Source organism: Mugil cephalus, chromosome 19, assembly GCF_022458985.1.
Source record: "Mugil cephalus isolate CIBA_MC_2020 chromosome 19, CIBA_Mcephalus_1.1, whole genome shotgun sequence".
Lineage (NCBI taxonomy): Eukaryota > Metazoa > Chordata > Actinopteri > Mugiliformes > Mugilidae > Mugil > Mugil cephalus.
The window spans coordinates 14,863,831-14,879,016 of record NC_061788.1 but is presented as its reverse complement, the minus strand read 5'-3'; the positions used below and the strand labels follow the sequence as shown (position 1 = coordinate 14,879,016).

General features: G+C 45.0%; 3 protein-coding genes and 1 non-coding gene across 5 annotated transcripts; 1 reads left to right on the top strand and 3 right to left on the bottom strand.

Annotated features, from left to right (window-relative positions):
- Positions 1-341: 341 nt before the first annotated feature.
- Positions 342-3,163, bottom strand: nefla (neurofilament light chain a). The gene is made up of 4 exons (XM_047569542.1): positions 1,994-3,163; positions 1,759-1,883; positions 1,095-1,543; positions 342-1,003 (listed from the first exon to the last, which is right to left on the bottom strand). Exons 1-4 carry the CDS (start codon positions 3,035-3,037, stop codon positions 624-626), a joined length of 1,998 nt encoding a protein of 665 aa, XP_047425498.1. The 5' UTR covers positions 3,038-3,163; the 3' UTR covers positions 342-623.
- Positions 3,164-6,176: 3,013 nt separating this feature from the next.
- On the top strand, positions 6,177-7,907 carry pgam2 (phosphoglycerate mutase 2 (muscle)). The gene is made up of 3 exons (XM_047570635.1): positions 6,177-6,704; positions 6,798-6,978; positions 7,515-7,907. The coding sequence occupies exons 1-3, from the start codon at positions 6,288-6,290 to the stop codon at positions 7,682-7,684; spliced, it is 768 nt and encodes a 255-aa protein (XP_047426591.1). The 5' UTR covers positions 6,177-6,287; the 3' UTR covers positions 7,685-7,907.
- A 1,136-nt stretch (positions 7,908-9,043) lies between these two features.
- On the bottom strand, positions 9,044-14,448 carry LOC124996156 (syntaxin-2-like). 2 transcript variants are annotated; one of them, XM_047568917.1, is made up of 9 exons: positions 14,126-14,448; positions 13,741-13,803; positions 12,730-12,829; positions 12,159-12,233; positions 11,371-11,444; positions 11,121-11,229; positions 10,281-10,354; positions 9,995-10,132; positions 9,044-9,901 (listed from the first exon to the last, which is right to left on the bottom strand). In XM_047568917.1, the coding sequence occupies exons 2-9, from the start codon at positions 13,789-13,791 to the stop codon at positions 9,707-9,709; spliced, it is 816 nt and encodes a 271-aa protein (XP_047424873.1). In that variant the 5' UTR covers positions 13,792-13,803; positions 14,126-14,448; the 3' UTR covers positions 9,044-9,706. The 2 variants fall into 2 exon arrangements, with proteins under 2 accessions (XP_047424873.1, XP_047424875.1); XM_047568919.1 differs by lacking the exon at positions 14,126-14,448 and adding an exon at positions 13,997-14,016.
- A 532-nt stretch (positions 14,449-14,980) lies between these two features.
- On the bottom strand, positions 14,981-15,054 carry trnan-guu. Its single transcript has one exon. It is a non-coding gene; the product is annotated as a tRNA-Asn (tRNA).
- Between the last annotated feature and the right edge of the window lie 132 nt (positions 15,055-15,186).

Sequence of the window (15,186 nt, the reverse complement as noted above, 5' to 3'; positions counted from 1 at the left end):
CTGAGCCACCACACACCACTCCTCCACAGCAGATATTTCTTGTATGACTTAGCTAACATTAACTAACATAGTATAGGGCCACACGATCGCGCACATTTTAGGGTCAAAGGTTGTTCATTTACATTGATACTGGTGTATTAAGTATGCAAATTATTGCTTATAAATTCAGTTTTTCCTGTTTGGAAATATTCTACTGAAACCTACACTCTCAGTGAATCTGAATGTCTTGAGCAGGGCTTATTGTGACAGGTGTTATTATACAACAGGATATTAACGATGGGAGCAGCAATCTTGTGGACTGAAACTTGAAATGAGTCAGGACTCAAAATCAGTGGCACATATTGCTTTGAGAATCATTTATTTCACCATCCACACACATTCATTATTGCATTCAGTGGTTATTACAGTCACCAGGAAGTGTGCAGCCAGACCTTTAATGGATTACTCTGGATATTGGCAAGCAGTTAACCTTGATTTGTTGCTGTGAATGGTTATTGGACTGTTTCATTGAGCACCGTGTTAACAAGCAGACTGGAGAGAGGATAGCTACGATGCCTCTACTGGTTATCGAGCTGTGGCTTGAACGTCGACCGCCTTGACTGAAGTTTGCTGAGGATGCTGGTTTACTTTTTGCTCTTTGTGCTCTTGTCGTCAGTGGGTTCGGGTTTGGCGGCCTTTTCGTCCTCTTTCTCCTTTTTCGTGTCGGCCTTGTCGTCCTTTTTGGGGGCGGCTTCGGCGGCCTTGTCGTCAGCTTTGTCGTCTTTCTTGGCGTCTGCTTTCTCCTCTTTCTCCTCACTCTTTGTAGCTTCTTCCTTCTCCTCCTTGTCTTCGTCTTTTGTCTCACCGCCTTTGTCGTCGGCCGCCTCTGCTTTTTCCTCCTCTTGTGCTTCTTCTTTGGCTTCGGCCTCCTCTCCTTCGCCTTTGTCGTCTTTCTCCTCCTCCGTCTCCTCCTCCTCTTTGGCAGCCTCTGTCACCTCTTCTTTTTGCTCCTCCTCGTCACCACCTGCATCAACAGAATTTTATTATTGTCACGGCCTCAATAATTGTTGTTTATTTGACTCATTACAGAACATAATTAAAAAGCATGCTCTAACCTTCTTCTTCTTCTTTAGTCTCTTCATCTGCTTCCTTAGCCTCCTCTTCACCCTCTTTCTCTTCATCACCCCCCTCCTCCTCCTTCTCCTCCTCCTCTCCTCCCTCTTCCTCCCCCTTCTCTTCCTCCTCTGTTTTCTCCTCTGCCTCCTCTCCTGCCGCTTCCTCCTTCTCTTCCTCTTCCTCCTTCACCTCCTCCTCCTCCACCTCCTCCTCCTCTTCTTCTGCTGGTGGGCTGGACTCTGCTTTGTGGGCGTGGCTGGCGGAGATGATCCCCTCGGCGGTGCTGGAGCTGAGCAGGCGCGACGTCATCAGGTAGGAGGTGCCGGAGCTCATGCTGGAGAGGAGGGGCCGGGTGAAGATGGGCGCAGAGAAACTGTGGCTGTACAGGGAGGACATTCCCCCAGCCATCCCCACGTTGAAGCGAGACTCCTCTCCCTCCAAGAGCTTCCTGGATGGGTCGGTGAGAGCACAATGAGAGGTCTTTAGGAGCGTTTGTTAAAAATGTTCACCTGACTTAAGATTCTAAAAGAAATGTATGACTCGTGACTCCCTGCATATTAAGTTTGTACGTGCTGCTTTAATAAGCTAAATGAAAACTAATTAGTACATGCGTCTTGACCTACACTTTGTATGGTTTTTCAGGCTCACTGTTTAACATCTCACCTGTAGGCAGCGATCTCGATGTCCAGAGCCATCTTGACATTCAGAAGGTCCTGGTACTCCTTCAGGTAGCGTGCCATTTCCTGTTTGGTGCCCCTCAGCTCATTCTCCAACTCCCCAATGGTGTCCTAAACGGAAGCCAGAGTCCAGTCCACAAAGACACAAGGAGACATAACATGCAATTCAAAAAGTAATATACCTAAAATTCTAACACAAGAACTACAGCTCCTCCACTGACCTGCATAGCAGCAATCTCAGCGCTCTGCTTCTCCTCCATCTCATGCAGCTGCTTCTCCAGGGACTCGTTGAGGCCTCTGCACGCGTCGATCTCCAGCAAGCGAGCCTGCAGCTGGCGTCGATACTCCCCGGCTTCGCCCTTGGAGCTTCTCACGGCGTCGCTGTGCTGCGCCACGGTCTCGGTCAGGGAGCCCACCTTCCCCCTGAACCACTCTTCGGCCGCCTGCATGTTCCTCGCCGCCAGCCTCTCGTACTGGGACCGGATGTCCCTGAGGGCGCCGGAGAGGTCCGGGGCGGCGGCCTCGGACTCCACGGCCACCTGGACCCCCAGCTGGACTTGGGCTTGGAGCTCGGCCACCTCGCCCTCGTGGATCCTCTTGAGGAAGGCCAGCTCCTCCAGCAGGGTTTCGACGCTTTTCTCCAGCTCGGCCTTTGCCAAGGCGGCCTGGTCGGCCTCGCGACGGGCCTCCATCAGCCTGCCCTCGGCCTCCTCGCGAGCCAGCACTTCCTCCTCATATCGACCCTGCAGGGCGCTCAGGGTTTGCTCCAGCCGCTCCCTCTGGCTCAGCACGGCTTGCTGTTCGGCCCTGGCTTCGTCCACGGCGGCCCTCAGGGACCGGGCCTCTTGCTCGTACAGAGCCCTCAGGCGGGACGGCTCGGTGTGCCTCTGCCTCAGCAGCAGCAGCTCCGCCTCCAGGGCACGGTTCTGCTGCTCCAGCTCGCGGACGCGCTCGATGAAGCCGGCGAAGCGGTCGTTGAGATCCTGCAGCTGGCTGCGCTCCTGTGTGCGCACGGCACGGAACTCGGAGCTGATCTGGGCCGCCTGGCTGAGCTCCAGCTCCAGGGAAGCGGACGGCGAGGAAGGGGAGGTGTACAGCACCCGGCCGGGAGAGGAGTACTGCAGGCGGGAGGAGAGCGGGGATGCATGGGAGGAGTAGGAGGAGTGGGTCCTCCCCCTGGTCACCACCACGCGAGGGGAAGGCTCATGGTACATCCGCCTGTATGACGAGGTGGAGTAGTAGGGGTCATATCCGATGCTACTCATGGCTGAGTGGCTGGGAGGGAAAGGCTGCTCTGCCTCTCCTCTCTGTGTATGTGTGGGGGTGTGTGGTGTGTGTGGAGGAGGTGTGCGAAGGGCTCAGGTTTGAGGCTGAACTGCCGGCTGCTGCAGCAGCCTGCGCTTTTATAGCAGGAGGATGGGTCTGACGCAAGCGCTTTCCCCATACTCTGACAAGGAATACTCGATAGGCTCACACTGCAACGGCAAGAGATGAGACAGAGAGGGACCGTGGATGGGGCATCGCAGGGAAATTAGAGAGAACACAGGTTTCCTTTTTTCTTTACACGATAACGTTCAAACAAGCCAAGTTTCTAAATAAAAAAAAAATAGAGTTATACATTGCAGCTAAAACTATAAAAAATAAAAAATCGATAACAGCATTAGTTATTATATAGATCGTAAAGCTTGGTCTGGGACAATTTTAGCACATTTTGACGAGTTCCATATTTTTATTTTTTTTAAAAAAGGACAAAAACATGACTCTGTGCTTTTGTCTCTGCAGGAAAGACGCAGCGGGGGTGTCCTAATTTAACAATGGTGACACAGCATCTCTGGCGCCGGTGGAGAACAGAACTACAGCCGTGACCTTAAAAAACCTGCAGAGGCAAAAATCCCACCCGAATGTAGAAGAAAGGGGCAGGTAGATGTGATGCCAAACGTGTACACTGACAGTTATTACTATTAATGTTTTCTTTTGTGTTTTTCCAGAAGGGAGAGTGGCAGAAAATGAACATCCTGTGTTTTCTGAACGCAGCCTTGTTTCAGGTGTTACCAGCATTAATGATGTTTAATATCCATATGATGTCGTTTGTATGCAACAGTTCACGCAGGAGAAAGCAGCCACCCATCAAAACAACACTTCACATGATAATTGTGTTGAACAATAAAAAAATCAATTTCTCCAGTCCTATAAAAGACAAACAGTCTCTCTGACCTGCTGCACAAATATATGTGCAGGTCAATTACACGCAGCTGCTGACAGGCGTTTTCTTTTTCTTGCGTATTTGTGCAGGTACGCCCTGGCACACGGTTATGAGATTCATCTTTCTTTCTAGCTCGGTGCACAAATGCAGTGCGATGCAGCGCTTTGCAGCAACATCCTAGTGTGTCTTCTGTCGGACGGACCTACGGAGCGCGTCGCCTCTGTAATTTGCCTTTGCAGGCAGTGCTGAGCCCGAGCAGAAGCGAGGCCGGCGCTTCAGCGGGAGCTGTGTGGACTCTGCTGCAGGCTGAGTCATCTTAACAGTTGTGATCGCACAATCACCCCTTGTGTACACTTTTTTTTTTTTTTTCCCACCCCAACAGCAGTCTGACGAGCTGCACCAGTGCGAACCTTGGCAGGCGAGCTGCTTACAGGGGGGGAATGAGTGCATCGTTAACGTCTCCTCCCAAACACATTAAGTCACTTAAAAGTGCTAATTTCCTGATGTAAAAACTGGACCAAAGTATCCATTTATAACGTTCCTTGTCTTCCAGCTTTGTGTTCGAAACAAAGCAACTCAAAGCCTCAATAATGAAGTAATAATTACCAGCTGTTCTCTTTGTGGAAATGCCACTAGGGTTAAACATTTTATATATTTATTAATTAATTTGTGACCACTAGGGGGCGAAAAATAAATATGTAAATTACTAAGAAGAAAGAAAATCTGCTCTAATTGCGGCTGTGTTTTGGGCTTTTCATCAAGACAAAAGCTGCAAAAACTCACATCATTATTATTCTCCTGTGGCATCCTTCCTCCTAGTTCTTATACCCTGTACTGTACAGAAACCCAATGTCACGATCACAGGATGCAGGTTGGCGACAGGCCTGGGGATCCATTAATATCATATTTTTGGACTATTGTATTTCCTGTCGCTCACTGAGACAGGAGGCATCGACTTTGCCCGACAGCCCTGCTTTGGCCCCGTGGCTCAGTTTCCACATCCTCATCATCAGCTCTTTTATCTCTGTCCTGTAAGTTTCAGGGCATTTCTGATTCACTGTATCAGATTTCACTGCAGAACATTCACCTTTTTAATCTAAGCTGAAAATATGCGGTACATGTTCGCTAGAATGGAACGCTATGCATCAACTCAACACCAGTAATGATATAAATGTTGCCTGTTTTATTAGGCACGTGACTTTAAATATGTATAACTTAAATGTTTTCACTATTTTTTTCGTTTGTTTTCTTATGGAAACAAGTTTCAGTCTTATCCCCAAAAAACAAAAAAAAGCTGAAACAAAGGCAACCGGCCTCAGAGTTTCTTGAAGACGTTTCGCCCCTCATCCAAGTAGCTTCTTCAGTTTGAAGTGACCGGTGGGGAGTGGGGGTTTTTAAATAGGAATACCTGTGGCTGTGGCCCAGTCAGAGGTTTCTGTTTCAGCTTTGAAACAATGAACTGAATGACTGAGAAACAAGAAATGTGTGGAGTGTAAAATGTTGCATGGGCACATGTTAAAAAAAAAAAAAAAGTAGAACTAGAGCAACTCCTAGGGGCCATGTATGGACATAACATTATAAATTACACTGCCTGTTAAAGATTTGCTATTGACTCTTATTACTGAAGATATTTATTTTCTGCACCTGTACTGTGATGTTAAGATTTTTGCCTCCGTTGTATGAACAATTTCATTTGTTGCACTAACTATACCTTTATGGTCGATAGTCAGCTGCAGTTTTTCCTGCTTATACTCAATGTAAGGGAAAATAAAAACATACCGTACGCAGCCATTAGGGAACATGCTGACTGCAGGACTCTCTCTTTCTCCGTGTCAGTGAGTGGGCCTCTATGAGCCTCAACGGTCACTGTTATAAGGCACAACAAATGCCCCGTAAGCACATGTAGTATTTACTAAACATATGAACTCTCTCAGGGATGAAACTGTTCATCTCAGCATGAGGCAGCCAACTCTGATCTTTACACTTTTGTTCCACCGGCTTCGGTTTAAAAGTCATGTTGCTATTTTGGCTCAGTGTCTGACCTCTGGCCTTCCCAGTCTGGCCCGCCAGCCCGGCAGATGGCCGCTCCCATTGGCCCGCCTCGCGTGTCCGTCAGGGTGAGAAAGCGTCTCACAGGTGGAAAGCGAAGGAGGCCCCGTCTGCTATGCGCCGCCGGCTATAAAAAGAGCGCGGCATGCGGGCCGGGGGCTCACTGTTGGTCAGCTCGCGTGGGTGTGTGTGTGTGTGCAGCTTGGAAGGGCTGAGGGCACTGCGTCTGGTTTAAAGTAAACTCAGGAGAGGCACAGTTGAGCATGGCCGCCGCCCACCGCTTGGTCATCGTCCGCCACGGCGAGAGCGCCTGGAACCAGGAGAACCGCTTCTGCGGCTGGTTCGACGCTGACCTCAGTGAGAAGGGAGTGGAGGAGGCCAAGCGCGGCGCCCTGGCCATCAAGGAGGCGGGCATGAAGTTCGACGTGTGCTACACCTCCGTGCTGAAGCGCGCCATCAAGACCCTGTGGACCATCATGGAGGGCACGGACCAGATGTGGCTGCCCGTCATCCGCACCTGGCGCCTGAACGAGCGCCACTACGGAGGCCTCACCGGGCTCAACAAGGCGGAGACGGCGGAGAAGCACGGTGAGGAGCAGGTGAAGATCTGGCGCCGCTCCTTCGACATCCCGCCCCCACCCATGGACAAGGACCACCCTTACCACAAAGTCATCAGCGAGGTGAGGCGACCGAAAGCCGCCGACGGTTGAAACTAGTCAGAGAGCGTGTCAGTCAGTGTTTGACCCACAGTGTTGACTCCCCTCTGCCTGCAGTCGCGCCGCTACAAGGACCTGAAGGCCGGCGAGCTGCCCACGTGCGAGTCCCTGAAGGACACCATCGCCCGCGCCCTGCCTTTCTGGAACGACGTCATCGTCCCTCAAATCAAGGCCGGGAAGAATGTCATCATCGCCGCCCACGGCAACAGCCTCCGCGGCATCGTCAAGCACTTGGAGGGTGAGTTTTACAGTTTGCAGGTGAAAAAAAAACTGATTAAAAATGCTGCAAACTGATCATGGTTAGGGTTAAAAAAAGTAGCTTCCTCTGCATTTGGGTGTAAGGAGAGACCTGAATAGCCCGCCTAGTCTTACACTTGTCTTTACACACACACACACACACACAGACACACACTCTGTTGTGGATAACGGTGCATATAAATAGCATGCAGGGACTCTCACTCTACAGCTCAGGGACAGAGCGGAGGGTCATGAGATTGGTTCCCGTTACAGTCACGACCTTTATGTCCAAAGGTCGTACTTTTTTGAGGAGTGGCCAGAAATGCATATAGTCGTACATCCAGAGAGCCTCGAGGGCAAAAGTAAATGTCACCCAGGAATGGTGGGTAGACTTGAAGTGAGAGAAAGAAACAGGTCGAGTGTTAGATTATACATAATTAATATAAATAACTTCAAATACAACCAGGTGTAAATATCGTGTTACGTAACACGGCTGCTTTACACGGCATCAGTTCCACTCTCTCTGTCCTCGTCCAGGTATGTCTGACGCAGCCATCATGGAGCTGAACCTCCCCACAGGAATCCCCATCGTGTACGAGCTGGACGCGAACCTGAAGCCCGTGAAGCCCATGTCTTTCCTGGGCGACGAGGAGACCGTGAAGAAGGCCATGGAGGCCGTGGCCGCCCAAGGCAAAGCCAAGAAGTGAGGCAAGAGGAGGCAGTAAAAGACACTGTTATCCTGCGTCCTTCGGCCTTTTCCTCCTGTTTATTTGTCCATTCCAAACGGGGAAATGTTTAATGGCTCTTTTGGAGACGGGCCACTTTCAGCACAGTCACTCTCAGCCCTTTTAAATTGTGGGCAAGCCCTATTTTTTTAAGGTCTCACCCTCCCCCGACACAACAAATAAAGAACCCATGTTTTTATTTAGGCATTTGTCTCCTTTCTTTTTCTGTCTACATTACATTCCTCATCTCTCACTCCCATCCTTCTTTAGTTCCCTCTGGGAAATCAGTGGTTTCTGCAAAGTGCTAAGGTGATGTGAAATCTTACCCAGGATGTGGAGAAAAAGGGGAGGAGGCGGTGGGGGGAGAGGGGGAGAGAGGGAGAAACGCAGCCTACGAGGTAAGTCAGCGGGTTCACCTTGGCAGCGCTCCCACAATGCAGGAAAGAGTTCTCCTCCCTGCCTCCCCGCCGTGCCCTGCTCCAGTCGGATCACAGGGAAACGAGCAGGCGGAATTATTTTTAAACTTAACAAATGCAGATACTTTCGCGCACGTGGCGCTCGCTCAGGTGGCGCTCGTCCCCGGAGACGTCGCGTCGCTGCTAATTAATGCAAATTTATTCGAAGCAATTTCATTTTGTAATGATGGGAGTGGGGTCTTCCATGATAAGGCCTCCGTCCACAAAGGGTCCCTATATCGTTCGGTGAGTATGAGAGTGATGGACAATCACACGTTAGGACCTTTCTAGTCATCTACAGCTCCACAGACCAATTCATTCATTGAATGAAATTAATCTTTTGGGGGATGATTCATCACAGTGATGCAGTGGTAAGGTTCCTGGTCTGAACGTACCTTTATGTGCATGTTCTCTCTGGGCCTACAGGGGGGTTCTGACCCACAGCCCAAAGACATGCATGTTAGGTTAATGCGTTAGTTCTAAATTGACAGTAGGTGTGTTCATATCAAAGGCAGCCTGTTCAAGGTTTACCCGTCTCCTGCCCACAACCCTCTACAGGAAGTTATAGATAATTGGCTGATGGATTCATCCACTGCAGACAACCACAAAGGAAACTTTGCCACCTGCCTTCACAATGAACTAATCCCCTTTCAACAGTTTTAAACAATTCTAAATGTCACACAATATAACAAATTGCAGGAACACAGCAGATCTAAGGTTGTAGTACTTTCAATTCCTTGCTCAAAATGCTAAAGTGGACAAACTGATGCTAATATTCTTTTTTTTAGCATTCATAATAGGTCACAGTCTGATACAACATGCTAACAGCCTCATATCTCATGATTCCGCTCTCTTCATTCTTGAAGTAATTTAAGATTACGAATGGTAGAATTCATTACAGAGGTTTATTTCTTTAGGATTGGCATGAGCGAGGCATTAGTGAGCTTACCTACAGACATTGCTTTTTACAGTCATCACATTATTGAAGGAACAGCACAGTTTCTCAGAAAAAAAGGCACCAGTGTTCAGCAGCACTGCAGAAAGGAAGCAATAACGGTTGGATCTGCATCGAGAGTAACATTACCATGCCATCTACTGGCTGACTGAGTGAGCTGAGCAGGTCAACCCAGGAGTTGTTTCGCATAAAAAGACTCATTTATATTTAACAACATTGCCATGTGGGAAATGGAAAAACAGAAAATCTAAACATTAGCTGGGAAGTGAACATGAGGGCATTTTGTGGTTTCATTCGACTTCAGCTGCACTTGTCCTTTTGTGAGTCCACACACATCATCAGGTGACTGCTGCCTTGCGAGGTTTGTCCGCAGCCTTTTCACTTCATCTGACATTTTTATTTTTACAGAAGTTCACGTTCACTATTAAAGTTCAAAACAATGGCTTGGGTGATATCCTTCAGAAGGAAGAAGGAGCCTGAGGGGCAGACAGGCACCATGAGTCAGATGAAAGTGTTTTCCATCGGGCAGAGAAAAGGCTTTGATGCTGATCGGACTGTGTGGTGCAGTCAACATTAAGGGGTTCGGTCCTGGTTTCAGTCAGAGGAGTTGCGATCAGCATCACCTTTGTCAATGCTGTGTCTCTTAAAAGCCTTGAAGAAGTTGGGGAGAGACGCTATCTTGGTTGGATGTTTCTTGTATACCACCGCTTTTCCGATTTCTGCTTTTGATGCATCTACATACTCTGCAGCACTTGTGACGTTTTTTTCTATGTTGTTTATTAGCTCCCCCTGGTGGAAGAAAAACACCAGACAGGTTTTGCTCTGTGAGAATATTTCCTAACACAGTTATGTTTACATGTGTAAAAGAGAGAAGGGACTCACCTGAATCTCCAGCAGCGTGGCAGTGTCAGTAAATATTTCATGCAGCTCCTGAATACTAGACTCGAGGGAGATGATGTCCTGGTGACGATATTCAATCTCACTCAGAGCCTGGCTTGAAATCCGAGCGTCAGAGTTGATCTGTGAAAGGACAAGTGTGCAAATTGTTCAGAACAGCTGATATTTACAGTCTAGCTACACGTCTGAGTGATCAATAACACAAATACGGACTATCAGAGATCTCTCCACTGAGCCATTTAATATGTCACTACACAGAAATTCCACCAACATCAGATATGAAGATAGAGAGATTGTCTCGAAGCAGCATCTCCTCCAATTCTTCATCTGTGGTCACTTTGTCCACTGAAAGAAACAAAACAAATGATAAACAAAAACACAGTTTTAGCTCTTTGCAAACACTTTTGTGCTGCCATGCTGAATTACATGAATCTTTAGAGGTTCACCACAGGATGGCACAATTACCCCTGTACAGATGCATGTGCCAAAGTCTACTAACTCATAAACAGTATATTACCACTACCACATGTCTCCTGATAAAAACTGACAGTCAATAAAAAGCTCAGAGTGAGATCATAGCTGGAGCTGGGCCGACATGAACAAATAAAGAGTGCCCAAACACAGGCCAGAGGAAACACTAAATAAATAAACGCCTGGGGCACAGCTGAGCACAATTTCACCTTATCATACAAAATATGACTAAATACCAACATAACTAAAGTTGTACTTGTCAATCAATATATCATTTAAAAAATACAACACAATAGCAAGCTTTAGATTAAGGCTTTTAAAGAATAACTTTAGATGATAGTTGGTTAAGTTGGTTCCCTAGTTAACATAATAACTTTTGACAACACAGGGAAACTATCAATACAAATAATATTAAATTAAATATTTGCCATGTATTAAATCAGTATGTGTAGTGGTGAGCTATAAGAGGATAAGTTTGAACTAATTTCTTATTCATGGTAATGAATGAGACAAAAACAATACAAATAATACCACATCCATTTCTGTCCAACACTTCAAAATGTTCTTCCTAGTAAGAGCTGACAAAAGCTCCATCCTGTGTAAAAAGGTTATGAATGTGCTGCTACAGTATGTAACTCACCAATCTCCAGCTGCCTCTGAATCTGTGCCTTGCATTTCTCTCTGAAGGAGATCTGAGCCTTGTAGTAACCCCTCATGACATCAGAAAACCAGCGAGTCAGGTGTGAGTGCTGCTCAAAGAAGAAAGAAACTCAAATAAATCTTTTTCAGTATCAGTCCTACAAAGAGGCCTCATTCAGCACTGATTTGAGTCGCTTTAAGTTGATCATTATGCACATGCTCCATTACAGGAAGTCAGAGCACATCCTGACCTGGTTCTTCTGAATACGATGGAGCACTGAAAGATTGGTACTGTTCTCGTCCACAGGCCAGTTGGTCTCCAATGCTGGGGGGGAAAAAACAGACAGATCACATCTTGATACAAACACAAGCTCATGTTAACACTTGGCAAATGATTCAAGTTTGCAACTAAAAGCCCTTTGTCCATTTACAGTAGTGAGTTTAGTGATGTTATTCTGAGACAGTTTATCCACTGATGACCAGCAGCTGCATGAGGTACACTACACTTCCTTGTCTGTTCATTTGCAAGTCAAATCCTGCGTTATGAACTATGTGGTCCACAGTGTTTAAGGAAGTCTGAGGAGATGGACTGTTCCTCCTCCTCGCCTCATTGGCACAGACAACACTTGTTCAATATGATCGAAGTGAAATTGTTCTGATAAAAGACTTTTTCACTTCTTTTTCTTTCGAATCTAACTTTTGCTTTCTTATTGTTTCTGTTGTTCCAGTCCTTCATATCACGTTTTACATGAGTATTAAGTGCAATTATTTTCCTATTGTACAGATTATTATTATTAGGTTTCCACTTTTCTCAATTTTATTTCAGAAACGCCCTCCGATTGGACCATCCGGTTCTGTTTGAGGTGCTTACATAAAGCACATTTATTCTGATTATCAGTGGAATATTAGTGTAAAAACAGCAACTGATGACACACAAGCAAATATCAACACCCTGAATTAAAAACCAAAACATCTGCAGTACTTATATTACAATATGAAATGCATTTTTAATAAATGTATAAAACTTAACTGAACCTACATTTTAACTTGGATTGGACCAGGTCTGCGTTCTTCTTTGTCTCCATGTTCAGCAGCTCCAGTTCCTCTTTGTTTCCTAAGGACAACAGAACTAGTTCATCTCCCAGATGGAACAATTTAAGCGTATTCTTTGCTATATTCTTTCTCTTAATTATAGATTTTACAAATTTTATATTGGCAGGTATAGGGAATTTACCTGATCAAGTCAATAACATGGTGTTAGACAGCACTTCACACACAAGTTGTGGACATTCAGTAGATATGTCTTGACACATGATGAAACAATCAATTTAATCTGACAGTAAATTGCTTATAAAGAGTTTATATACTGTGGTAACCGAGTCCATGCTGTATATTACCATGTGTCCCTTCTATAAAGAGGAAGTATGTGTGTGTTTGTCAAAGGCTGTTCAACTTTTTGGTTCTGTTTGTTTTCTTGGTGTCTAGTTCCCCAAAGGAGTTAACGGATGTCCAAAAGCATAACAGTGAAGGTATCAAGTCTCTACTTCTCTGTTTAGGTCCTGGGGGCAAATCCAACAAACACTGAAAAGGTGATTATGAAAAGCGCTTACGTTTGTCTTGCTTTGTGGACGAGAGGATGGCACCGTGTCTTCTCTTCAGCTCCTCTGCTTGACAGGAGATTTTTTCAATGAGGCTTCTCACCTCCCCCACCTGCACACGAGTACAAACACCAACATTAGCCGGCTAGAAACCAGCAGATCAACACTTGAATTATTGGTGACTTCTACATCTCTGGCAGATAGTGAGCAACCACCCGGTTTCTGGTTCTGACATTAAAAAAGGAAATGAGGAAGAAGGCCCACCTTTAACAGTACTGACACACAATTTCATGACTTCACGGTTTATAATATTATATTGCCTTTGACCCTCAATACCTAATTTTAAAACTGCTACATTTTTCTGCTTAAATCTTTTAATTCACTTCCATACTAATCATAAATACAAAAGTTTGATTAATTTCTGACTTTGACATTTAAATGTCCAAGGCCCTAATAATACCCAAGAAAAATCCCCTTTGCATTTTGTTTTTGTACTTATTGAAAATATTTCAATTTTTTAAACAAACACTGGTATATAGGGTTAAAAGTCAGAAATTAATTAGACTTTATGACAAGGACTAAAGTTGATTAAAAAGTCTGTTTAACAAAAAAAAAAAAAAAAAAAGTACCATATGCTATTTTAGAGCGTTTTGAAGAGGACACATTTTTTCCCTTAATGTAATAATTTAGTTTATACGGTGTAAAAGCTGAGTATTATGTCGATATCAAAACTTGCTTAAAAAAAGAAAAGAAATACACACCTTTACCAAATATGACAGCAAAGCCATAACTTCCGCTAAATTAGCAAAAATAAATAAATAAATAAAATGGAAAAGGGCACCTTTGTCCTTGACAGGGCATGAGGGTTAAAAGAAAATACATGGTAGGAGATTTTAAATGTGAAAAGTAAGTCACACTGAAAACATTTTTCAATCTCTACAACAAGAGCTACACCTTTAAAGGGTACAGCAAAGGTGTTTCAGGGATCCATGCTGTTGCAGCCTTGTGTTGTGTGTAATTTACCTTTTTGAAAAACTCCTCCATGTTCACGGGGCTCTCCGCTGCAGCTGTCATATCATCCTGTTACTGGTAAAGGAAAGAAAAACAAGAAGAAGGGATATATTTGGCTCCCTAAAAATGCCACCTGTTACTCCACATAAACAGTCCCTACAATGTTTTTAGCTTTGATATTAACTATTCAATAATAAAAAGAAACTGCTGCGATACGCGAAACTAGCCTAGTGTTGTAGCCGTTATTTCCGCTTTCAACACTACAAACCTGTTGTTAATGAATTCTTACTTCTGCCATACGTATCGAATCACCGCGCCAACAGAGAACTATAATATAATATAAAACATCCTTTTTAATACTGTTACTTTAACCATTCACGATAAGACTCGACCTTACCTCGCCCAGTTCGTCCGCTCGCGGGCTGGGATCACTGAGCGCACCTGTGTAATAAAGAGCGCGGGCACGCAGGCGCGTCACCGTAAGACAGCAAACAAAGAAGCAACAAGAAACACGGAGCAGCGACAACTGACACACACCGAGGACCGCGCCGCTAACACAAGCTACTCAACTCAGGCTTGTTTTAACCAAACATTCCGCCGAAATACAATGAATAAAACTACTCTACGACAGAAAATGAAAGCAGTAAATGGGCGAGGTTGGCAGCTCAACTCCGGTTTTCCCGGTTCACAAAACGGCTCTCATTTTTAACCAGGATAGATCACCATGGTAACTCTCAGATCTACCTATACCTGTAAACAGCCCGACTTCTGACCAATCAGATCACGGAAAACATATTCCTACAGGAAGCACAAGGGGACAATAGAGAGCGATAGATAGTTTGCTTTATCTTGTCTACTTTTCCTGTAAATTTCTGCGTACGTAAATAACGTACAGCTAACAGAATGATTGACTACATAGTAGATAAAAGCCAAGCCTTGAGTTATTTTATCTGAAAGATGATAAGTGGTGGAAAGTACATTTACATTTATTTTAAGTTATATTTTTAGGTTCTTTTGAGCGTTCCCACTATATATTATTATAGTTTTACTCTGCACAATTTCAGAATAAAATATACACTTGCCAATATGCAGATATAAATTTATTTGACAGCTTTACTTATTATTGAAGATGAAGATACAATTAATTATGTAAAAAACTTTTGAAAAGCTAGACTTAAAGTAAAATAACAAAAAGTACAACAGGTTTGGGATTGGATGATGTGAATTCAGGCTATATCTTAAAAAAGGTTCTCGTCCCTGGGTGGGCTCGAACCACCAACCTTTCGGTTAACAGCCGAACGCGCTAACCAATTGCGCCACAGAGACTGTATTATAGAAAAATTAAGCTCTGAGAAAATTGTTAGAGCCAACAAAACTGAAGACGCTATTCAAATCAGTTAACATTTTAAAGAAAATTCTACAAGTCCAGTTGCCCTTATTCAACACCTTTTGGATTAC